The sequence below is a fragment of the Dermochelys coriacea genome, chromosome 11 (genome assembly GCF_009764565.3).
Source record: "Dermochelys coriacea isolate rDerCor1 chromosome 11, rDerCor1.pri.v4, whole genome shotgun sequence".
In the NCBI taxonomy this organism is placed as follows: domain Eukaryota; kingdom Metazoa; phylum Chordata; order Testudines; family Dermochelyidae; genus Dermochelys; species Dermochelys coriacea.
The window spans coordinates 48,471,926-48,496,254 of NC_050078.2; the positions used below are offsets into that span (position 1 = coordinate 48,471,926).

The following is a 24,329-nucleotide window of genomic DNA, read 5'->3' on the forward strand; positions in this document are numbered from 1 at the left end:
CTTTTCACTCCTATTAGTCTAACAGAGCCAACACAGCTAAAATAATTTAAGCTGGACTCTTGTTGTGATGTGGCAAGAAAAAATAAACTGTTTAAATTCCAAGCAGGTAAGTCTGGGTGACCACAATGAAGACAATAGGATTGGCACTGAAGCAATTTCTGGCCAGCAAAATATTTCATTACTGATGGTGCAACATGACAAGGAAAGTAGACAGCTTGAACCTTCAGATCCCACAAGTTTGCAAGATTCATTATTTTAAAAAAATCTTTTTACTTATAAACTGAGCATATCTGGCATGAAAATCAGTGAGAGACAACAAACATGCATCCTATTATGTTCTTTTAACAGTAACTGTTAAGTATAGAACTTCATTTAGACTATGCAAAGATCATTTTTGCTTGGTTTAGAGTTAAGTGAAAAAAAATTTACATTTGAGCACCTACAGGTTATTCACTTAAATCCAGATTTAGGTGCTTAAGCAGCCTGATCATCACTGAGAGTTGTAGTTATTTAGCACCTCTTACAAAAACGCAGTTAGTAACTTAAATGTGGACTTAGATGCCTAACTTTAGGTGCCCAAGTCTGAACCTTTTGACCCATGTGATCTGACTAGCAGCCAATAACAAGTTATTGGCACTAATGGTAATAGAATCCAGGAGCTCTGATTGCCATTTCCCAGCTCTATTTCTCGGACAATATTTCGGTATCATATCTATCCATATGGGGCAATTCAATTTTCTTTTTCCTTTTATTACCTAAGAATTGCAGTCAACTCAAAGGGATCAGTTCTGACACACAAACAAGAGAATGAGAGGCTCAGCGGAGTGAAAATTCATGGATTCATAAGTGTGAAATCCTAATCTTATTAAAGTCAATGGGAGGTTTTCTTTTGACTTCAGTGGTGTCAATATTTCACCAATAGGTTTTAAGGCCAGAAGGGACCATTATGATCAGCTCATTTGACCTGCAGAGTGATGTCAGAAATGGTGGTTGCTGGTAGATTTAATTAAACTTAATAGAAGAAAATTACACAGGAATATTATTTGCAGCAATTTGTAATGTATTTTGCTGTAAAGTAAAACAAAACAAATTTTCCTTTCCTTTCTTAACAAGCCCAAACAGGCTAATTAATATTAACTCCATTTGACTGAAACAAATAAATCACTTAATAATATAAGATACATTAAAACAACAAGAACAACTTATTTTTAGATCTTTGCTACAACTCTAGAAATTTCTGAAGCAAAGGAAAAAATGAAAGGCTACAGTATTTTTACAGCTTCATTTCCTGTTTTCCTTACAACTAACATAGACTCATGGATTCTAATGTCAGAAGGGACCATCATGATCATCTAGTCTGACCTCCATGTACGCATGACTAATGCAAATAACAATTTACTCAGGTATATGCTTTATATACTGTACCAGAAAATTCTATCATTTTGTTTTACAGTTTAAAGGTCTGAAAAGAGAGACTGCTGCCATTTCAAGAGAGTGCTATATACACTGGGCCTGATTCACTACTGTTTCACTCCAGTAAATTAATAGAGGTCCGCCAACATAAAACTGGACACAGTAGTAAATGGACCCTACATCATACAAAGAAGCATCAGAGTAATTTGTAAGGAATCTGATTCACAAGGGATTTGCATGCTGAACAATGCACACTAACATATGTGGCACTGATGATTTTTTTTCCAATGCTAAAATGTAAAGAGAAGTGTTGTCCATTGCATTAGCATGCTGTAATGTAATATGTGATTCACCTGTTACTTTGAATTACTGGGCTGAAGAAACGACATTCTGCACACTGAATTTCCAGCTTGTGTGAAAAAATAATAAGAAGGAAGATGACTTCCAGAGTTGGAGGATCTGACCAGCAAATCAAATCATATTTCTATAGTATGGAATGACAAAATGAAAGTGGAAAGCACAATAGGGGATGAATCCTAACAGACAAGAGCTCCCCTGAAATCAGTAAAGTCCTTTTGACTTGAAGGAAGTTTTGCCTGGATAAAAACAGCAGAATCAGACCCTAGAAAAGTACTAAAAGTGAAATTCACATCTGTGCAGAGAGGCTTACCCACCACCTAAATCCAACTTTCAATCTCCCTGAATGTCTTATTGAACATGTAACTCTCACACAGTGTACAAAAAATTGAGACAACAGTGGAGTCTATGCATCATTAAGTACTGGTCTTATTTAAATGTTAAAAGAATCTGAAGATAACTTATTAAACAGTTATATATAAAAATGTACTCACCATTGCCGGAGCCTCTACAGTTGCCATTATTAGAATCCATAGGGAAATCTGGTATGGATTCGTAAAATATGTTAGTATTTTTAATATTGGATTATTTCAATACAGCCACATTAAAATTGCTTAATTTTTCTCTAATATTTAGTGTATTAAAATGTAAGACCCTCTTAATGAAAAAGAGGTTGCAATGTTTTAGAGTCCTCTTCTGTTCCTACTGAAGTCAGTCTGAATTCTGTCTTTTAGCAAGCACCTAATGTTACATGCTGAAGCGGATTCTAGATTATTTATAGTTCACAATGGAAACTGTTGCATTTCCATTGGTGATGTGCACAGAGTAGCAGGATCTATACAAGAATGGAAATACATATCAATTCAGACATGAGTTTGGGGCAACTCTGAAATGTACATATCCTGCTTTTCTACTCATTTGGATGCTGGAGGACAATTCAGCTTTGATTTCCTCCATAATAAAAAACAAACCAACCACAATCATGTCACTGAAGGGAAAGCCGAAATAAGCGTTTCAGTTTTTCCCCCTTAAAAATTTTCTGATTATTTTGTGAGAGAGATAAAGAATAGGGGGAGGAAGAAGGGCATAATGCCCAATTTCCAAAGAACTGCATTTGGGGAAATTCTAACTTGAGAATATGTGCCAAATTCATATTCTTTTTTTCAAATCTATTATTTTTAAATAACACCAAAGTTTACATGATTTATATGCATGTCTTGTTAATAAAAATATATTAGCTGTTGCATATTATTCTCTAGAAAGAAGAAAAACTGAAGGAATAAATATATACATAGCAATATAGATAGTCACCCAACCTTGCAATTGGATCAATGTGGTTTTGCTTGCACGCAGCCCCATGGAATTTGATGAGGATCAGTATGAGTGCAAGGGTCCCATTACATGAATTCAACTGCAATGTCAGGGCCATAAGTTTTATTTACAAATGACATATGTGAGTGTGTGTGTGCACACGCACATGTGCCTAAATATGGATTGAGGAGCCTAACTTTAGGCACCCATTTAAAAAAAAGTCTGGGCTGTATATATCTCTTATTTCCTTAATGCATATTTATACCTTGTACAGCATGCAACATACTTTACATAGGTGGCTAAAAGATATGCAGAATTAATGTAGATTTTGAAATATATCTAGTTTATTTCACTAAAATAGTAAATAAACTTGGCAAACCTGAGACTTCATCATTAAAATCTGTATCAATGTAGTAAGCATAAGGGTACAGGAAATGTCCTAGCATTCCAGGGCAGTTGTCTATTTAGCCCAGAATCCTCTCCTTGACAATGGCCAAAAATGGTTTGCCACATACAGAAGTAATGAACCCCCATAATGCATTTAACTTTACAATATTGCAGTATGGAAGAAATTTCTTCCTGACATTAGCTTATTCTTCAACTATAGCTTATGCTGAGAAGCATAATACTTGTTGTCATTTTTATCCTAACCAGTTTTTCACTACTATTCTTATTCATGTGTTATCTGAGACTTTTCTTGAAACTTGCTAAGCTGTTCACTTCAAATAGCATCGAGAGGTTGTGAACTCTACAGATCAATTATACATGGCTTTTTAAAAAGTGTTTCCTATTATCCAATTTAAATGTGTCCTTTTAATTTTATCAAGTATTTTCTTAACCTTTTATTATAGGACAGGATAAAAGGTATAATCCATATGGCCTTCTTCAAGCCTATTATTTTCTTACATATCGCCTCTTATTTTTCACCTTTCCAAACTCCAATACATAGTCTGGAACCTAGCTGTGTTTCCTTATTCAGTACTCTAAATCGTAGCCTCTCCTTGGCAACTCCTGTGGCAGTTGTTTCTGACTCTCCCAATGTTACTACCAGTCTGATACTACCCCCTCAACAATTCCTATTACTAGAAGTCTTGTGACCTCTTAAAAAAATCTACAAAACGCCCATAAACTGGATCTTCCTTACACATTCACAGCAGCCTGAACTATATAGCTTACCCCTGTAACCTCTGTTCGCTTTCCCTGTCCTGCAGTCTTATCTGTTTCATAATGGTTAACAAGGGAATAGAAACAGAATCAAGAAGAGGGACAGAGGGAAGGAAAAAGAGAATCTGTACACCAGTTTACATAAGCTGAGGATCCGGCTCTGTTATCTTTGGAGTTGAGAAATAGTTATGCATGTTATGTATAGCAACCCTAACACAACTCCACAAACACATGGAAATGAAAAATTAAGCCACCTAACACCTTTACCCACAGTATACCTTAGTATGACCCCACCTATCATACATACACTACCATCTTAACTCAGCTCCACTTTCAACCTTTGGCATGCTCTCGTTTACCATTTTATTTTCCTCCTCTCCTGGCGCTACTAGTTATGGATGTTTGATGCAGTAGTTTGTTGTGCTGGCAGAGGTTAATTTGGGAAAGAGTTATGTGTAGAAGGGCAATTATAGGGGGTGATGTAAAAGTCTGGCAACCCTAATGGGCAGAGTTAAGGTTGTAGTGTATGGTGTGTGGTAGTTGTGGCAATAGTAAGATGTGTGTCTATGGGAGGAGGAGAAGAGGATATATATTATTAGGTGGCTTAGCTTTTCATTTCTTTGTTTTGATGAGTTTGTGAGAGGCATGTCCTGTGTGTAGCAACCCTGACTGCTTCACAAGGAAGATTTTTGTGTATTCATCTCTTAATTTATTTACTACTTATTTAGGGGTAGCCATTGGATAAGTGGGGGGGCACGACATGTGTGGCTTAAAGTATAGTGGGAGAGAATTTGATCCCTTCTCTGTTGTAGAATACATTCTGACACAACAGTCTAGCTTCTCATAAAAAAGGCTTTGTGCGCTCCCGGTCCTCATCTAATAGGTTTGCATGCAGCTCTCCCATCTCTCCCTCAATCAGTCACACTAGGAGATGCCCCGCTCTTCCCCATGCCCCATCAATCCAGCTTCTCTGAACTCAGCATTCCCCGTCAATCAAGCTTTAGTAGACCAGTACTAAACCAGTAATCAGGTTTCTGGGTATCCTGACCCAATCTATTTAGTTTGCACCTAGCCTCCATCCATCAAGTTTACGTGCACCATGCACAAACTTTTATTCATAATGCAAATAATGGCTAAACACATTTGTTAAAAAGAACCAAAACAAATAAAAACACTCTCTCTGTGGCCCCCAGATCTACCTCTCTACTAAGTTTTGTCTAGACAATTGTGTACAGAACTTTCTGACAACGATAAACAGCAGGCCTGCAAAGGGAAAAATTCAGCACAAGCTCAAATTCAAAGGCTTTCTATTACAAATTTATTAAAAAACACCAAACAAAAACTGCATCAAAAATTCAAAAGGCCTAAAAATTAACCATGTGAAATTTCACACCAATCGGCTAACAACTTTTAGAGAAAAACAGGAATTTATGCCCCATTTTAAGGCCATTTTAGAACACAAGCCAGTAGGCACCTCCGTAAGACAATATATCAATAAACAGAATCATGTCTTGAAACAACATCTGATAGTAAATGAAGACTATATGAGTTCCAAAGGAAAAGCGTACTCTCATTTATGTTCGAGAGTATGCGAAGCACAAATCTCCTCTGAATAAATGCAGACCCTTATCACTGCCAGAAACCGACAACTCTATGCTTTTAAAAAACAATGGCCTTGTTATAAGGATCCCTGATCTTTCCTACAGCCCATTCTACCTAATCCATTTTCAGTGGAAAACTGAAAAAATCACTGAAAAAGAGTATAACAAAAGACAACAATTCAAGGGCCAGAGTGGGAGGAAAGGTTTGAAAAGGAGAGACAGACCGAAGTGATTTGGTAGAAAACTTTGTTGTGAATAAACAACCTGTTATGGCTAGAGAAAATCCAAGCATAATGTGATCCTGATTATTATTGCAATTAAAACGACATTGCGCAGCATTACAGAAGCCATTTCAGGAACTCTGCTGGAAACAGCAAAGTCAAACTGAGGGGTTGTTGTCTGGGGACTTTCTTCAGTTCTTTTGATGAGATGGGAACATTCCTCAGCACTGCTGACTAAGAAATCCCTCAATGTGAATTAATTTAGTTTTAATTATCTACTTCAGATATTTATTTGTTCTTTAATGTATTTCTTCTTTAACTGCAAAATATTTGCATTGTATAAGTATTTGAGGATAAGGCATTATGTCATCTCTGAACTAAAAATGACAGAACAACTTTCAAGGTAAGAAGATCTGTCCTTAGATTCATATGAAATATGAAAATTTATAAATATTCATATGAAAATTAAAAAATTCTATCTTTATTCACTTAAAATGATCACAGCCTTAGGAGGCACTTAACTCCACAAATCTTGACTATGTTTTACATAGATTATCAATACATATACCACAAAAACCATTTTTTCCTACAGTTCAAGCTATAGATATATTAGAGAGAGGCAGTGTACGGTCACCAGCAGCAACACTGTTAGTAAGGTTTACAATTCTCTCTTCTTTAGCTCATAACTTTCTCAAAATGTCTCTTGTAAGGCTGGAAATATACATTTTCAGCTTATAAGTGTTTATTTTTTCTGAAACTAAGAAAATGGTGTACTTGCATTTTTTATGTAGAGGACTAAAAAATGACAACTTAAAAATGACAAATCTGTCATTTTGTACTCATGTACTCATGTACTCAGTCTTCCCTGAGGAATGTGTGGTTCGTTACATGCAAAATACTAACTTATAAACTTGTACAATTTCATTGAAGTCCATGGAGGTCTGCAAAGTATGTTCTGAGCTGAATTTGACCTTAAGTCTGGAAACAATTGGATTGGAAATAACAGAGCTAATAGCATTTGCTAATAGTTATAATGAGAATGAACAGTTAATGCTTTTACCTATGTTTTAAGTACTGCTAGTACCAGGATGATGGAACAATTTTTGTAGTGGGGGTGCTGCTGATGGATGGATTTGGTGTTTGTTATTACCATTTCAAGCAAGAGGGGTGTGATAGCACCACTGATACTAGATGCGCATCTTTGTGTGTGTTTACACCCCTAGAGGGACATAAGGAGGCAGAGAAGGAAGACTTAACTTAAGCTAGTGTTTCTCCACCTAGCCAATGATCCCCAAAATATGTTTTACTCTGGCCACAGAATCGCTTTTTAAAAAAGAAGGAGGGGGGTGCAATACAGCTAAGTGTCTCAGACTTCCAATTAGGTGCCCCTCCGTAAAGTGATCCTAGCATTTGTTTTACTTGCTTTACATGCTGGGTGGTGTTTCCTTCCCTCCTCCCCCGCACCCAATCTCACACCTTCAAGGGCACCACACACCTTCAAGCCATGTTTTTATTTTCTTGTAATATTGGATGTTCATTCTACAATGCTCCTCTTCCGGGCTAAACGGACAAAGTATAATCAGCCTGGGGAAGCCCTTCCTTTGATCTACTCTCTGCTCTATGCTAGTCTCCAAATGCAAAAATTCACACGTACCTTGACACTGCTCAAGAGTCCACTGATGTGATAGGCAATATATGGACCACCACATGGTTTCAGCTTCCGTATGGAAACGAAGTAGAATATCACTGGAGAATATGTTATGAATGCTACAAGCATGCACCAAAATAATTTAAGGACCTGAACCCTTCATGATGGATGCAAGTAAAGCCAAGAATTAAATATATTATTTCTCTGAAATATTCAAAAACAGCACAGCAATCAACCTACTCTAATCACATATAATCAAGGCAACTGTTTTGATTGAAGCATAATTCAAGACTCGGCAAAGAAAATATCCAGATCTGTGAAGTTACACTTCCATATTCTGAAAGTGCAATATGACACCGAAGTTTTCTTTTTTAACAACTATGTTCCTGCCATTTCACATAAACTTCTCCAATTTTATAAGTTAGACATTTCCAGAGATAAATGTTCAGGTAGCCTAATCCATCTCTCTTATTTTGCAAGTGCCCCTTTCTATCTGTTCTTGTTTTATTGTTACTCTTTGTTCAGGAAAACATCCCTATTCAGGACTTCAGCACTGTCATAAATAGGGATAGACACAAGCACATGCTTAGGTGTTTTCCTTAGTCAAGTCTTTAGCATTGACAACATATTTGATACTGCACTGTATACAAAAATAAAAACAATTCCTGCCCTCAAGCCCTTGGAATCTAAAAGCTGGCAGGTGGCAGGTCATACTGAGTAATCCAGTGAATGGGAGGATCTGGTCGTTTGTTTTTTAGTTTTTAAATTGTAAACTCACTTCTTGCAGGCTTTGCAGAATAAGTGAGTTTTAAGAGGGCCTAAATGAAGAGAGGTTGACTGGTTGGTAAACTCAGGTGAGAAGAGCATTCAGCTAGCAGGAAGTCAACATGGAACAACACAGAGACAACAGTGGGTGGAAGAAGCAAATGGGGTAACAAGACTGGCATGAATGGCAGAGCCACTTGTGCACACAATAGCAATTTAGCACATACAAAATGGTGTACCCCCACATCTGTAGGTAGAATCGCTTACATGTGCAAAAGCTGGTGACAAAAATCAAAGGCCAGAGATGTAAATTTGGACCTTAGCACTCTCTTCTCTGACAACTGGAATGTAAACATGTTGTAAATATCGTTTTCTTCTCCTTCAAGGATTGTCTTAATTAGGTTGATCCTGAAGACTAATCAAAGATATACAATTTCACACTGGCCTCCAGAGTCAGCTATAACCATTGGTGTGTTTAAAGTTAAAGTATCTTCTAAATACAGACCTGGAGATTCTCTCTTTTACAACAGTATAAAGGAACAGCACAAATCTAAGGGCCAAATCTTGGCTCATCTGCTCAGTGAGCACAGAGCTTACCCAGAGACCCTCTGCTCTGTGGTTGACTAACTAGCTCCTTCTGTATGGAGATTGGATTCCACTGACTCATAAAAACAGCCCTACTGGGTCAGACCAAAGGTCCATCTAGCCCAGTATCCTGTTTTCCAATGCCACGTGCTTCAGATGGAATGAATGGAACAGGTAATTATCAAGTGATCCATCCCCTGTGTCCTAATCCTAGCTTCTGGCAAACAAAGGCTAGGGACACCATCCCTGCACAACTCATGAGGTTTTCAGGGAGTAATGTCAGAGGAGGTGGTGCTGCCCCCCAATACCCCCCATTTAAGGGTGAGATCTCCTCAGATGGGTGACTGCTGAGGAAACAGTGAGGGGCTGAGTGATCCCCTTTCAGCCTCCTAACTCCATTTGTACAGGGGTGCTCTGCTCTGACTGGTCTGTCGAACCCTTGACTCCCCTCTCTCCCTTCAGAAAAGGAGACAATAGTTGTTAATGGCAGAGGACGGGAGGGGCACAGAGTAACTGAAATGCCCTTTCACAGCAGTCATGAGGCTGAGTGAATGGCCATATCATCCCTTCCACAAGTAGGGGGCTCTGGAGTAACAGTAGTGAAAAGACACAGACAGCTCCTTCCAGGGAAGTGGCCTTTAAATCTGTCTTACATCATAGCCTAGATATGAAAGACAGAAGCCCTAAGCAGGGCCATGGTAGGGATCACAATAGCTTCTCCCATTGCAACAACTGAGGATCGGCTTTTGGCTAGGGTGTTGCCCCGCCCTCACCCAAGACGGACTCATCATCTTTTGTACCAGTCACCGTCCAGTAGATTTAGTAGTTGGGAGTTTTGTACTATTTCAAGCTCTGGTAACACAGGCTTATGGGAACTCAAATAGACAAAAGGAGTTGGACTCTGCCTTATTGGAGAACCCTGTACTGAGCAGGGAGCTAGAAAAGATGATTTAATGGGGCTCTTTCAGTCTTTACTTTTAACGAGTGTACAGTTCTCCTTAAAATGGCTGCTAGAAATGTGTTTACTGGAATGAAAAAATAGGTGGGAAAGACAGACCTGACAGACCAGTGTTAAAGAAAAACCTCTCTGTTCTTCACAGAGTGGAGAAATGATCAAATGACAGTTCACACATGGAAATATTTGGGCTCTATTAGGGTGACAAGCTTAGAAAGGTCCCCAGTGATATACTACGTAAATAATACTGGCACAAGCCAAAGCTGCTGTGCCCATTAATGTAGTGGTCAATTAGAGATGATTTATCTAATTTGTTAATTAGGGCCACTCCCCTGATCTTTTAGGACCCATACACTCACTGTTTTACATACCTGACAACTGACATCATGTGCAAAGTAAACTCTGTGAGGAAGAATGTGCATTTTTCAGAATTTGCTTCAAGATGCTGCACTTCATCAATTGTAGTTCAAATTATGCAAAAGTGCAGGTCTGGGAGAATGAAGCCCAAAGTTAACACTCTTCTGGTGAGAATGTTGAATGCTAATTAGTGTGCACAATTTCCCTATATGTAAACTGCTTTGTTTTATGCACTTTTTCATCCCTTTGTCATATTATAATTATAAAACTGATGCATGAACATCAGTCTCATAAAAGCGAACAAAAAGAAATCTTTTCTGAAGTTAAACAGAAAACCAGTCCAGTCCTTTTACCCAGCCAGAGCAGAGGATGAAGATCTCACCCTCGCAGTCTAACAACTTGATCTGACTGCCAATCCACATGCACAAAAATGAGTAAAGAAACAAAATTTTATTTTAATTAAAAATACTATTTGCTATGTTGTGGATTAACTGGAAGAAACTCTGCAAACTGAGATTTTCTACAATGCGATAGAATATAAAATTATTTCATACTGTGACTCTGTATGCTGTAAATTGTTCACTTGGGAGGAGGTATGGTAGGGGTGGGCAAACTGCTGCCCACAGGCCGGATCCGGCCCCTCAGGGCTTTGGATCCGGCCCGTGGGATTGCCACCCATGTGTCGCCACGGGCCCCGTGCCACTCCCAGAAGCAGCCAGCACCACATCCCTGAGGCCACTGGTGGGGGAGGGGGGCCAGAGGGTTCCATGCACTGCCCTCACCTCCAGGCACCACACCCCGCAGCTCCCATTGGCGGGAATGGGGAACTGTTGCCAATGGGAGCTTCGGGGAGGTACCCACAGACAAGAGCAGTGCACGGAACCCTTTGCCCCCGCCCCCAGGGGGCACAGGGACGTGGTGCTGGCCACACAGGGAGCGGCACAGCGAGGAGCCAGGACAGGCAGGCAGGGAGCCTGCTCTGGCCCCGGTGCACGCTGCTGTCACCCGGGAGCCGCTCCAGGTAAGTGGCGCCAGGCGGGAGCCCGAACCCCTCCTGCACCCTGCCCCCCAACCCCATGCCACACCCCTCCTGAACCCCAACCCCCTGCTGCAACTCACACTCCTCCTGCCCCCCAATTACCTGACCTGAGACCCCTCCCTCACTCTGCACCCCTGCCCTGAGCCCCCTCAAACACCCCTCACGCTCCTCTGCCCCAACCCTTTGCCCTGAGCCCCTTCCTGCACACTACACTGCCTCCCACAGCCCACATTTCCTCCCTCCCGCACCCCAACCCCCTGCCCCGGCCCTGCATGCAATTTCTCCCACCCAGATGCAGCCCTCGGGCCTAAAAGTTTGCCTACCCCTGAGGTATGGTCTGGTGAGCAGAGAAAAGGAATTGGACTCAGGGCTCCGGGGCTCTATTCCTGACTCTGCCACTGACAATGAGCTTGGTTACATCATTTAACCATCCCATCCTTAATTTGCCCTTTTACACAATGAATTGAATAATACTTACCTTAACCAGTCAAAGTTTAGAAAGAAATCAGCATACTAACTCCTGGACAAAAGGAGTGATAGAAGTGCAAAGATCTATTACTTTGTGGGTAATATTTTCATATTGAATGATGAAAACCTTTTCAGTAATAAATGTGAATTTACATTTCCATTGACTGTGCATTTCACCAACAATATTAGGTGCAGAAAGTGCATTCTTAAGAGGAAAAAACTTAGGAGAAATGCCTTGTATACGAATCATTAACTAGTCTGTTATTTGTATTAGGTACGTTTTCTACTAGGGTACAATCCTCTTCTAATAGGATGATACTAGTTTTCTTCGGATCTTTTCCTAGATTAGGAATATTTCATTATATTTTAAAGGGGAGAATTTATTCCCCCTCCCCAGAACAATGCCTTCAGTCCATGGGATAGTATGCTGGTTTAATTTTTAAATCCCAGAAATCAGAATGTCATCAGGTTTCCAGTCAGTGAAGTATTCATGGATTTTACACTGGAATCATTCAAAGAGGTTATTGTGCTGCTGTGGTCCTCAGCAATAGGTAACTCAGGGGCAATTTTAGAGAAACTTCCTCTCTTCAGTTTTGAATGCCACTGCTTTCAAATATCTGTTGACTTGCCAAGCCTCACTCAGTTTGGATCCATTTTTAAGGCAGTTTTGAAAGTATCTCAGTGCTGCTCAGGAAAGAGTCTGTAAATGTGTTTCAAAATGAGACATTCACAAACTAGTCCTAATTTTGGAATTCAAAACCAGCCTCACTGAAATCCTCCCAGCAGGTCTGCAGCCCAAAAGAAGCAACAACAGATCTATAGACAGACACACAGCGTTAGATGTGGGGTACAATTACAGAGGAAGGAAAGGTTAGGGAAGAATGAGGGGAAGGGTTAGTTATGGAAGTATAAGGAACAGAGTTAGCTTGAGTTGTGGGTTGTAGAGGGAGATCTGAGAGTTAGAAAGGGTGGAAATGGTAGTTTGAAAGGTAGGAGTAGAGTTACATTGGTATAGAAATAAAAAAAAGATACGGATGGGGAAAGAAGTGATGGATGGGAAAGGTTAAATGGGCACATGAAGAGAAGAGCGCAATGGAATAGGGTATAAGATGTGATTGGAAGTGGAGAAAGCGTTGGATGAGGAATGATGGGGTTTGGTTTATATGGAGTGGAATGAAAGGTAAGGGTCAACAGAATGATGGCAACAGTAATTAGTTACATACAGCACCTTTCAAACAAAACATTTTGCTATGGGTCAGAATCAGAGGTGACATCAACGGTGATATAAATGAATCAACAAATTGATGCAAGCTGGTGTAACTTACATATCAAAGGGGCTGAAAGATGGGGCTGCCACAGAATGTACAACTAACAGAAGAGTGTAAGTAGGTGTAAGATAAAGCACAGGTGCAAACCTGCTCTATCTTATAACTTCCTTTTCTCACTACACCATCCTCTTCTGCCAACTTTGGCATGCAAGTCAAACCACTTAGCAATAGTTAACTTACACAATGGTATCACCTATGGTATCTCCCAGTGTGACCAGAGATATGTATTTCTCTCTGATGAGATAAACACTGAGATATTGATCATTTTGTAAACATCCAGGGTTCTAGAGCCAGAACCTTGACCATATTCCAGTCCTAGCCAAATTCCCAAATTACATATTGCCTAATTTAGCTTATCTCAGCTCTTTCAATTGGAAATAAATAGGTTTATTTTTCCATTGCTTGTCCTATTACATTGTGTTGCTGTGCACTGTTAAACAGGTTCTATGTTCCATCCCAGAGGTAGCTGCTCAGGGATGGGCAAAGTTATACCTTTTTGGATTAAAAAAGCCAGCCCCCAGCCAATGACAGCTTTGCAGTGTTCTGGCAGCACAAAGCAGTTGGAAAGCCATCTTAACCAGCTATGTGGGGATTCTCCTATGGTAAGAGGAACAGCTAGATGGCACTGAGACAACCACCACCATCACCTTTACAGCTCCAAGCATAGGGAGCACGGCCAATGAAAGAGAATGTGGGCAGAGAGCTGATGTGCTCTAGAATTCTCTAATGATCTCCAGAAAGGCCTCCTGGAGGCCACTGCAGCCAGATACAACTTAGAGCAACTCTGAAGCTACTCTAATTTGAACTGGGGGCCAAACTGACCCTCATCTAAACCCAGGACCAGGAGACGTACACATTACCATGTAGCCATCTTTACCACACTCATCCTTCAGCTACACTCTGCCTCCAATCCGAATACAGCTGAGGATCTGGCCCAGTATCTATGCATGCCGTAAAACTAGTAATATGTGTTATAAGTTTATCTTAAAATATATATGCAACAATTACTTTTTGCCGTTCTTTCCCCAGCTGCCATTTCGCATGTCTTTGAGCTATTGCTGGCATGGGAACAGGTAGGGGCAATTGCTTCTCCTAATTCGAGTCTCACTCCTCCTCTGGCCACCACAATCTCTCTCATGTTGTCATCGCCATGGAAATAGGAGTACCACCCCCTTGCTCCCATCAGCACAAACTAGCTTGCAGCATGAAGTTCAAGAAGCACAAATGTGCAGCGGCTCTTCTCTATGCAAAATAAAGCGAGTGCAGCCAATTCCGGAAGGAAGCCTGGTTTTAATGGGTCTGAGTGACATCGTAAAGGGGAGTGGAGGGCATGGCGAATTGTATACATAGTATTGGGTACATTAATAGTGTGACTACTGCCCGACAATAGTACAGTTATATTTACAAAATACTAAAGCTGAGCTAAAAAGAATGTGACATGGTTTCCATTTCACAGGATTTGAAAGAGACCCATTTTAATTTTTTCAACAAAACGGACTTTACAAAAAATGTAAGCTACTTTTTGAATAGAGCCAAATCTATTGTTGAATCTGTTGTTGAAAGCTTTCATATACCAAAGACCCATTTTTTCAATAAACTAGAAATGTTGATTACCCAGTAATGGCGTTGATAAAAATTTTGACTGAAAAATGTCGATTAAAAAAAATTACAAGAAGTTAAAAATTTCAAAAAAGAAAGAATTTCTTATGGAATTTTTCAGTTTTGGAAAAAGGCCATTTTCAACAACAACAAATTTCACTCAAAAATCTCAATCAGCTGCACACAAATGCTAAACAAGAGTAAAAAGTTATAGGTCACAGAAACTTATTCACACCAAAGAGCATAAAGATACTATTAGAAGGGTGTAGGGTTGGATTGGGGCTGAGGGTTAGATGAGCGCTACGTTTCGCCTATGATAGGAGGCAACAGGAGTGAGGGCAAGAGCAGGGTTTGGAAATGGGAGACAGGATGAGAGGGACAAGTTTAGAATTGGAGGAAGGGGTGGCAGGGGAGGGTTATGTTCAACCACACATGGATGCAGTGTCCACCCTGTTTGGAATGACATTACTGCAGGGCAGTTTGTCCATTTTGTCCACTCTGCACCTTTATATGCAAGATCACCTATTCACTCTCAGATGTCACCAGCATCCATGGAGTGAGATGGGAAGGCAAGGAGAGGAGAGTGGGCGCTAGATAGGGGAAGGAGGGATAGAGAGAGGTTCTGGAAGAGACAGCAAGATGCTACAAAGGGAAGAGGAGAAAGGGATGAGAGTGAGATTCAGAGGTAGAAAGAAGGTCAGAGGGGAGAAGAAGAGGAATGGCAGATGGAGCTGGCTGGAGGCCCATGAACCTGGGGAGGGGAGTGGGCTGGGCTCCCGGGGCTGATGGCAGGGAGGGGAGTGGGCTGGACTCCCAGGGTGATGGCAGAGAGGGAGCCAGGAGGGGTGGGGTGTGGGCTCCCGGGGGCAATGGATGGGAGGGGAGCAGGCTGGGCTCCCAGGGACGATGGCAGGGAGGGACGTGGGCTGGGCTCCCAGGGGCGATGGCAGGGAGGGGACGCGGGCTGGGCTCCGGGGGCGATGGCAGGGAGGGGACGCGGGCTGGGCTCCAGGGGCGATGGCAGGGAGGGGACGCGGGCTGGGCTCCAGGGGCGATGGCAGGGAGGGGAGCAGGCTGGGCTCTGGGGCGATGGCAGGGAGGGGAGCGGGCAGGGAGCGGGCTGGGCTCCGGGGGCGATGGCAGAGGGGGGAGCGGCCTGGGCTCCCGGGGCGATGGCAGAGGGGGGAGCGGGCTGGGCTCCCGGGGCGATGGCAGAGGGGGGAGCGGGCTGGGCTCCCGGGGGGATGGCAGAGGGGGGAGCGGGCTGGGCTCCCGGGGGCGATGGCAGGGAGGGGACGCGGGCTGGGCTCCCAGGGGCGATGGCAGAGGGGGAGCGGGCTGGGCTCTGGGGGCGATGGCAGAGGGGGAGCGGGCTGGGCTCCGGAGGCGATGGCAGAGGGGGAGCGAGCTGGGCTCCGAGGGCGATGGCAGAGGGGGGAGCGGGCTGGGCTCCGAGGGCGATGGCAGAGGGGGACCGGGCAGGGAGCGGGCTGGGCTCCGGGGCGATGGCAGAGGGGGGAGCGGGCAGGGAGTGGGCTGGGCTCCGGGGGCGATGGCAGAGGGGGACCGGGTAGGGAGTGGGCTGGGCTCTGGGGGCGATGGCAGAGGGGGGAGTGGGCTGGGCTCCAGGGGCGATGGCAGAGGGGGGTGCGGGCAGGGAGCGGGCTGGGCTCCAGGGGCGATGGCAGAGGGGGGTGCGGGCAGGGAGCGGGCTGGGCTCCAGGGGCGATGGCAGAGGGGGGTGCGGGCTGGGCTCTGGGGGCGATGGCAGAGGGGGGAGCGGGCAGGGAGCAGGCTTGGCTTCGCTGCGATGGCAGAGGGGGAGCGGGCTGGGCTCCAGGGGCGATGGCAGAGGGGGAGCGGGCAGGGAGTGGGCTGGGCTCCGGGGGCAATGGCAGAGGGGGGAGCGGGCTGGGCTCTGGGGGCAATGGCAGAGGGGGACCGGGCAGGGAGCGGGCTGGGCTCCGGGGCGATGGCAGAGGGGGGAGCGGGCAGGGAGTGGGCTGGGCTCCGGGGGCGATGGCAGAGGGGGACCGGGCAGGGAGAGGGCTGGGCTCTGGGGGCGATGGCAGAGGGGGAGCAGGCAGGGAGTGGGCTGGGCTCTGGGGGCGATGGCAGAGGGGGGAGCGGGCTGGGCTCTGGGGGCGATGGCAGAGGGGGGAGCGGGCAGGGAGCAGGCTTGGCTTCACTGCGATGGCAGAGGGGGAGCGGGCTGGGCTCCGGGGGCGATGGCAGAGGGGGGAGCGGGCAGGGAGTGGGCTGGGCTCCGGGGGCGATGGCAGAGGGGGAGCGGGCAGGGAGCAGGCTGGGCTCCGGGGCGATGGCAGAGGGGGGAGCGGGCAGGGAGCGGGCTGGGCTCTGGGGGCGATGGCAGAGGGGGGAGCGGGCTGGGCTCTGGGGCGATGGCAGAGGGGGACCGGGCAGGGAGTGGGCTGGGCTCCGGGGCGATGGCAGAGGGGGAGCGGGCTGGGCTCCGGGGGCGATGGCAGAGGGGGGAGCGGGCAGGGAGTGGGCTGGGCTCCGGGGACGATGGCAGAGGGGGGAGCGGGCAGGGAGTGGGCTGGGCTCCGGGGCGATGGCAGAGGGGGAGCGGGCAGGGAGCGGGCTGGGCTCCCGGGGCGATGGCAGAGGGGGACCGGGCAGGGAGTGGGCTGGGCTCCGGGGCGATGGCAGAGGGGGACCGGGCAGGGAGCGGGCTGGGCTCCGGGGGCGATGGCAGAGGGGGAGCGGGCAGGGAGCGGGCTGGGCTCCGGGGGCGATGGCAGAGGGGGAGCGGGCAGGGAGCGGGCTGGGCTCCGGGGGCGATGGCAGAGGGGGAGCGGGCAGGGAGCGGGCTGGGCTCTGGGGCGATGGCAGAGGGGGAGCGGGCAGGGAGTGGGCTGGGCTCCGGGGGCGATGGCAGAGGGGGAGCGGGCAGGGAGTGGGCTGGGCTCCGGGGCGATGGCAGGGGGGGAGCGGGCAGGGAGCGGGCTGGGCTCTGGGGCGATGGCAGAGGGGGAGCGGGCAGGGAGCGGGCTGGGCTCCGGGGCGATGGCAGAGGGGGGAGTGGGCAGGGAGTGGGCTGGGCTCCGGGGGCGATGGCAGAGGGGGACCGGGCAGGGAGAGGGCTGGGCTCTGGGGGCGATGGCAGAGGGGGAGCGGGCAGGGAGTGGGCTGGGCTCTGGGGGCGATGGCAGAGGGGGGAGCGGGCTGGGCTCTGGGGGCGATGGCAGAGGGGGGAGCGGGCAGGGAGCGGGCTGGGCTCCGGGGCGATGGCAGAGGGGGGAGCGGGCAGGGAGTGGGCTGGGCTCTGGGGGCGATGGCAGAGGCGGAAGCGGGCTGGGCTCTGGGGCGATGGCAGAGGGGGAGCGGGCAGGGAGCGGGCTGGGCTCCGGGGGCGATGGCAGAGGGGGAGCGGGCAGGGAGTGGGCTGGGCTCCGGGGCGATGGCAGGGGGGGAGCGGGCTGGGCTCTGGGGCGATGGCAGAGGGGGGAGCGGGCAGGGAGTGGGCTGGGCTCTGGGGGCGATGGCAGAGGCGGGAGCGGGCTGGGCTCTGGGGCGATGGCAGAGGGGGAGCGGGCAGGGAGCGGGCTGGGCTCCGGGGGCGATGGCAGAGGGGGAGCGGGCAGGGAGCGGGCTGGGCTCCCGGGGCGATGGCAGAGGGGGGAGCGGGCAGGGAGCGGGCTGGGCTCCCGGGGCGATGGCAGGGGGGGAGCGGGCAGGGAGCGGGCTGGGCTCTGGGGCGATGGCAGAGGGGGGAGTGGGCAGGGAGTGGGCTGGGCTCCGGGGGCGATGGCAGAGGGGGACCGGGCAGGGAGAGGGCTGGGCTCTGGGGGCGATGGCAGAGGGGGAGCGGGCAGGGAGTGGGCTGGGCTCCGGGGCGATGGCAGGGGGGGAGCGGGCTGGGCTCTGGGGCGATGGCAGAGGGGGGAGCGGGCAGGGAGTGGGCTGGGCTCTGGGGGCGATGGCAGAGGCGGGAGCGGGCTGGGCTCTGGGGCGATGGCAGAGGGGGACCGGGCAGGGAGCGGGCTGGGCTCCGGGGGCGATGGCAGAGGGGGAGCGGGCAGGGAGCGGGCTGGGCTCCGGGGGCGATGGCAGAGGGGGAGCGGGCAGGGAGCGGGCTGGGCTCCGGGGGCGATGGCAGAGGGGGAGCGGGCAGGGAGCGGGCTGGGCTCCGGGGCGATGGCAGAGGGGGAGCGGGCTGGGCTCCGGGGCGATGGCAGGGGGGAGCGGGCAGGGAGCGGGCTGGGCTCCCGGGGCGATGGCAGAGGGGGAGCGGGCAGGGAGTGGGCTGGGCTCCGGGGCGATGGCAGAGGGGGAGCGGGCTGGGCTCCCGGGGCGATGGCAGAGGGGGGAGCGGGCAGGGAGCGGGCTGGGCTCCGGGGGCGATGGCAGAGGGGGGAGCGGGCAGGGAGCGGGCTGGGCTCCGGGGCGATGGCAGGGGGGGAGCGGGCAGGGAGCGGGCTGGGCTCCGGGGCGATGGCAGAGGGGGAGCGGGCAGGGAGTGGGCTGGGCTCCGGGGCGATGGCAGAGGGGGAGCGGGCTGGGCTCCGGGGCGATGGCAGGGGGGGAGCGGGCAGGGAGCGGGCTGGGCTCCGGGGCGATGGCAGAGGGGGGAGCGGGCAGGGAGCGGGCTGGGCTCCGGGGGCGATGGCAGAGGGGGGAGCGGGCAGGGAGCGGGCTGGGCTCCCGGGGCGATGGCAGAGGGGGGAGCGGGCAGGGAGCGGGCTGGGCTCCCGGGGCGATGGCAGGGGGGGAGCGGGCAGGGAGCGGGCTGGGCTCTGGGGCGATGGCAGAGGGGGGAGTGGGCAGGGAGTGGGCTGGGCTCCGGGGGCGATGGCAGAGGGGGACCGGGCAGGGAGAGGGCTGGGCTCTGGGGGCGATGGCAGAGGGGGAGCGGGCAGGGAGTGGGCTGGGCTCCGGGGCGATGGCAGGGGGGGAGCGGGCTGGGCTCTGGGGCGATGGCAGAGGGGGGAGCGGGCAGGGAGTGGGCTGGGCTCTGGGGGCGATGGCAGAGGCGGGAGCGGGCTGGGCTCTGGGGCGATGGCAGAGGGGGACCGGGCAGGGAGCGGGCTGGGCTCCGGGGGCGATGGCAGAGGGGGAGCGGGCAGGGAGCGGGCTGGGCTCCGGGGGCGATGGCAGAGGGGGAGCGGGCAGGGAGCGGGCTGGGCTCCGGGGGCGATGGCAGAGGGGGAGCGGGCAGGGAGCGGGCTGGGCTCCGGGGCGATGGCAGAGGGGGAGCGGGCTGGGCTCCGGGGCGATGGCAGGGGGGGAGCGGGCAGGGAGCGGGCTGGGCTCCGGGGCGATGGCAGAGGGGGAGCGGGCAGGGAGCGGGCTGGGCTCCGGGGCGATGGCAGAGGGGGAGCGGGCAGGGAGCGGGCTGGGCTCCCGGGGCGATGGCAGAGGGGAGCGGGCAGGGAGGGGGCTGGGCTCCGGGGGCGATGGCAGAGGGGGAGCGGGCAGGGAGCGGGCTGGGCTCCGGGGCGATGGCAGAGGGGGAGCGGGCTGGGCTCCGGGGCGATGGCAGGGGGGGAGCGGGCAGGGAGCGGGCTGGGCTCCCGGGGCGATGGCAGAGGGGGAGCGGGCAGGGAGTGGGCTGGGCTCCGGGGCGATGGCAGAGGGGGAGCGGGCAGGGAGCGGGCTGGGCTCCCGGGGCGATGGCAGAGGGGGAGCGGGCAGGGAGTGGGCTGGGCTCCGGGGGCGATGGCAGAGGGGGAGCGGGCAGGGAGCGGGCTGGGCTCCCGGGGCGATGGCAGAGGGGGAGCGGGCAGGGAGTGGGCTGGGCTCCGGGGGCGATGGCAGAGGGGGAGCGGGCAGGGAGTGGGCTGGGCTCCGGGGCGATGGCAGGGGGGGAGCGGGCAGGGAGCGGGCTGGGCTCCGGGGCGATGGCAGAGGGGGGAGTGGGCAGGGAGTGGGCTGGGCTCCGGGGGCGATGGCAGAGGGGGACCGGGCAGGGAGAGGGCTGGGCTCTGGGGGCGATGGCAGAGGGGGAGCGGGCAGGGAGTGGGCTGGGCTCCGGGGGCGATGGCAGAGGGGGGAGCGGGCTGGGCTCTGGGGGCGATGGCAGAGGGGGGGAGCGGGCAGGGAGCGGGCTGGGCTCCGGGGCGATGGCAGAGGGGGGAGCGGGCAGGGAGTGGGCTGGGCTGCGGGGCGATGGCAGGGGGGGAGCGGGCAGGGAGCGGGCTGGGCTCCCGGGGTGATGGCAGAGGGGGAGCGGGCAGGGAGCGGGCTGGGCTCCCGGGGCGATGGCAGAGGGGGAGCGGGCAGGGAGTGGGCTGGGCTCCGGGGGCGATGGCAGAGGGGGAGCGGGCAGGGAGCGGGCTGGGCTCCGGGGCGATGGCAGAGGGGGAGCGGGCTGGGCTCCGGGGCGATGGCAGGGGGGGAGCGGGCAGGGAGCGGGCTGGGCTCCCGGGGCGATGGCAGAGGGGGAGCGGGCAGGGAGTGGGCTGGGCTCCGGGGCGATGGCAGAGGGGGAGCGGGCAGGGAGCGGGCTGGGCTCCCGGGGCGATGGCAGAGGGGGAGCGGGCAGGGAGTGGGCTGGGCTCCGGGGGCGATGGCAGAGGGGGAGCGGGCAGGGAGCGGGCTGGGCTCCCGGGGCGATGGCAGAGGGGGAGCGGGCAGGGAGTGGGCTGGGCTCCGGGGGCGATGGCAGAGGGGGAGCGGGCAGGGAGTGGGCTGGGCTCCGGGGCGATGGCAGGGGGGGAGCGGGCAGGGAGCGGGCTGGGCTCCGGGGCGATGGCAGAGGGGGGAGTGGGCAGGGAGTGGGCTGGGCTCCGGGGGCGATGGCAGAGGGGGACCGGGCAGGGAGAGGGCTGGGCTCTGGGGGCGATGGCAGAGGGGGAGCGGGCAGGGAGTGGGCTGGGCTCTGGGGGCGATGGCAGAGGGGGGAGCGGGCAGGGAGTGGGCTGGGCTGCGGGGCGATGGCAGGGGGGGAGCGGGCAGGGAGCGGGCTGGGCTCCCGGGGTGATGGCAGAGGGGGAGCGGGCAGGGAGTGGGCTGGGCTCCGGGGCGATGGCAGAGGGGGAGCGGGCAGGGAGCGGGCTGGGCTCCGGGGGCGATGGCAGAGGGGGGAGCGGGCAGGGAGCGGGCTGGGCTCTGGGGCGATGGCAGAGGGGGGAGCGGGCAGGGAGCGGGCTGGGCTCCCGGGGCGATGGCAGGGGGGGAGCGGGCTGGGCTCCCGGGGCGATGGCAGGGGGGGAGCGGGCTGGGCTCTGGGGCGATGGCAGGGGGGGAGCGGGCAGGGAGCGGGCTGGGCTCCGGGGCGATGGCAGGGGGGGAGCGGGCTGGGCTCTGGGGCGATGGCAGAGGGGGAGCGGGCAGGGAGCGGGCTGGGCTCCCGGGGCGATGGCAGAGGGGGGAGCGGGCTGGGCTCTGGGGCGATGGCAGAGGGGGACCGGGCAGGGAGTGGGCTGGGCTCCGGGGCAATGGCAGGGGGGGAGCGGGCTGGGCTCTGGGGCGATGGCAGAGGGGGACCGGGCAGGGAGCGGGCTGGGCTCCGGGGGCGATGGCAGAGGGGGACCGGGCAGGGAGCGGGCTGGGCTCCGGGGGCGATGGCAGAGGGGGAGCGGGCAGGGAGCGGGCTGGGCTCCCGGGGCGATGGCAGGGGGGGAGCGGGCTGGGCTCCCGGGGCGATGGCAGGGGGGGAGCGGGCTGGGCTCCCGGGGGTGCGGCTCTTACCGGCTCCCTCGGCGGTCACGATGGCCTCCGGGGAGATGCAGACGCCGCGGTCGTAGACGGGCAGCTCCTCGCAGGCCAGGCTCTCGGGCCAGGTGTGGCGGTACTTGATGAGGACGGGCTCGCAGCCGGCCCGGGCCCGCTCGCACACCGACTTGCAGGGCTTGATGGGCTCGTGCTGGAAGTCGATGGTGCAGATGGGCGCGTACATGGCGCAGAGGAAGAAGAGCAGGTCGGGGCTGCAGTGGGTGCCCAGCAGCCCCTCGAACTGCTCGATGGCCAGGATGGCGTTGGCCTGGGTGCTGTGGTGCAGGTGGTTGGGCATCTTGGTCATGTTCCAGGGCAGGGACTTGCACAGCGGGATGCGGACCGGCTCGCAGGCGGCGCCCCGGGCCCCGGGCCCCCTGCTCAGGAGGAGCCCGGCCAGGGCCAGGAGGAGCGCGGCGGAGCCGCAGCCCAGCATGGTCCCGCCGGGCTCTGGGGTCGGGACCTCACCCACGCGCGCTCCCCGGACCTGGCGGGGCCGCCTCCCGCCCGCCTCTTCTCTCCCTGCCCCTCGCCACAGCGGCTCCGGCCGCCACCTGCCCCGGGCAGCGGGGCCCGCCCCCTGCGGCGCTAGGGGTCGCGGCGGGATCGGAGCAAGGCGCGGCCCGAAGGGGGGCGATCGGGGGGCGCCGCACCTGGGGGCGCCCCGCTCCGGCCGGCGCCGAGCACGAGGACGGGCCCGCGGGCGCCCCGGCAAAGTTTGGCCAGCGCGGAGAAGCGCTTGGGACTCGCCGGGCCCCGCGCCGCAGGCTCAGGGACGGGCCGGCTTTGCAATGAGGGCTCTGTCTGCAGCCCAGCTCCTTTTCCCTTTCCCACCTCCTGGCCAGAGAGCCCCAGCTCCTCCTCCCAGCCCTCCTTAACCCTGTGCGGCGGCGGGGAGCGGGGGGGGGGCGAGATGACCTGAGGCTGCATCAACTTCCCTCAGTATAAGACACCGCTTGTCCCGTACCCCACCCCCCGCCTATCCCTCGGGAAAGCTGCGAGCTCTCAGTTTTCGCGGGAGCTGCAGCAAGGCGGAGAGGGGGGAAGCCAAATCAAGCTCGGCCTTGTCAAGCGACGGGCTAGCGCGGGGCAGCAGACGCGCCCAGCCAACCCCGACAGAGCCTCTTGAACCAGATCTGTGAGAGCTCAGAGACCCGCCACCTCTGCAGCCAGGAGGGAGCAGCATGGCCGTCTGACCTGCACGTCGCAGGCCACAGACCTCCCACACCCTGCCCCCTAGTCTCTGGCTGAGTCACTGAAGACCACAGACCGTGGGTTAAAGGGTGCAAGCTCCTGCGCTACGCTTCAGGAACACAGCCCTCCTCCCCACCCTAGCACGGAGGTAAAGAAAAGGGGAGGCTCTTTCAGACACTCCACAGGACACAAGGAGGCGGGTTTTTCCTTCCCGAGTCTCTCTCTTCTGGTATAAACAATCACTTCTGGGGCTTTCTTTTCAAACATAAGGGGTAGGGTTTCCGATCGGCCTTGCTGCACGGGATCCGATGCCCTTGAATCGCAGCCCTTGCCAGGAGGGCGGCATCCACTGCCCACCCCCTCCACAGCCAGAGTCCTGCGGGAAACTTTCCCCACAGTGGCAGAAAGTGGTTCTTTCTCTCCTTCAGTCCAGATGCATTTAATCTAGAGGAGAAAATAGAAAGCAGATCCATCCCTCCAGCTAAAGTAACCTCCTGTTCAGAGCATAGTCTAAAATGAAGTGACCTACAGAGGCATCTTCCCCTCTGTATGGAGGGCAGAGAGAGAACTCCCTAAGAGGGGCAACAAAGCCCCAAACAAAACAGGAAATCGCCTTTGCTCTGCACCATTAAAATGTGCCTTTG

General features: G+C 53.0%; 1 protein-coding gene across 2 annotated transcripts in view; it reads right to left on the minus strand.

Moving 5' to 3' along the window:
- The window catches only part of FRZB (frizzled related protein), a 36,118-nt gene extending 12,783 nt beyond the window's left edge, over nucleotides 1-23,335 (minus strand). The window contains exons 1-2 of one of the 2 annotated variants that reach the window (XM_038421762.2): nucleotides 22,468-23,335; nucleotides 2,265-2,312 (exon numbers count right to left, since the gene is read on the minus strand). In XM_038421762.2, coding sequence (XP_038277690.1) covers nucleotides 2,265-2,312; nucleotides 22,468-22,927 — 508 coding nt within the window. In that variant the 5' untranslated portion in view covers nucleotides 22,928-23,335. The remainder of the gene's footprint in view (nucleotides 1-2,264; nucleotides 2,313-22,467) is intronic. The other variant, XM_038421763.2, reaches the window with a different exon arrangement.
- Between the last annotated feature and the right edge of the window lie 994 nt (nucleotides 23,336-24,329).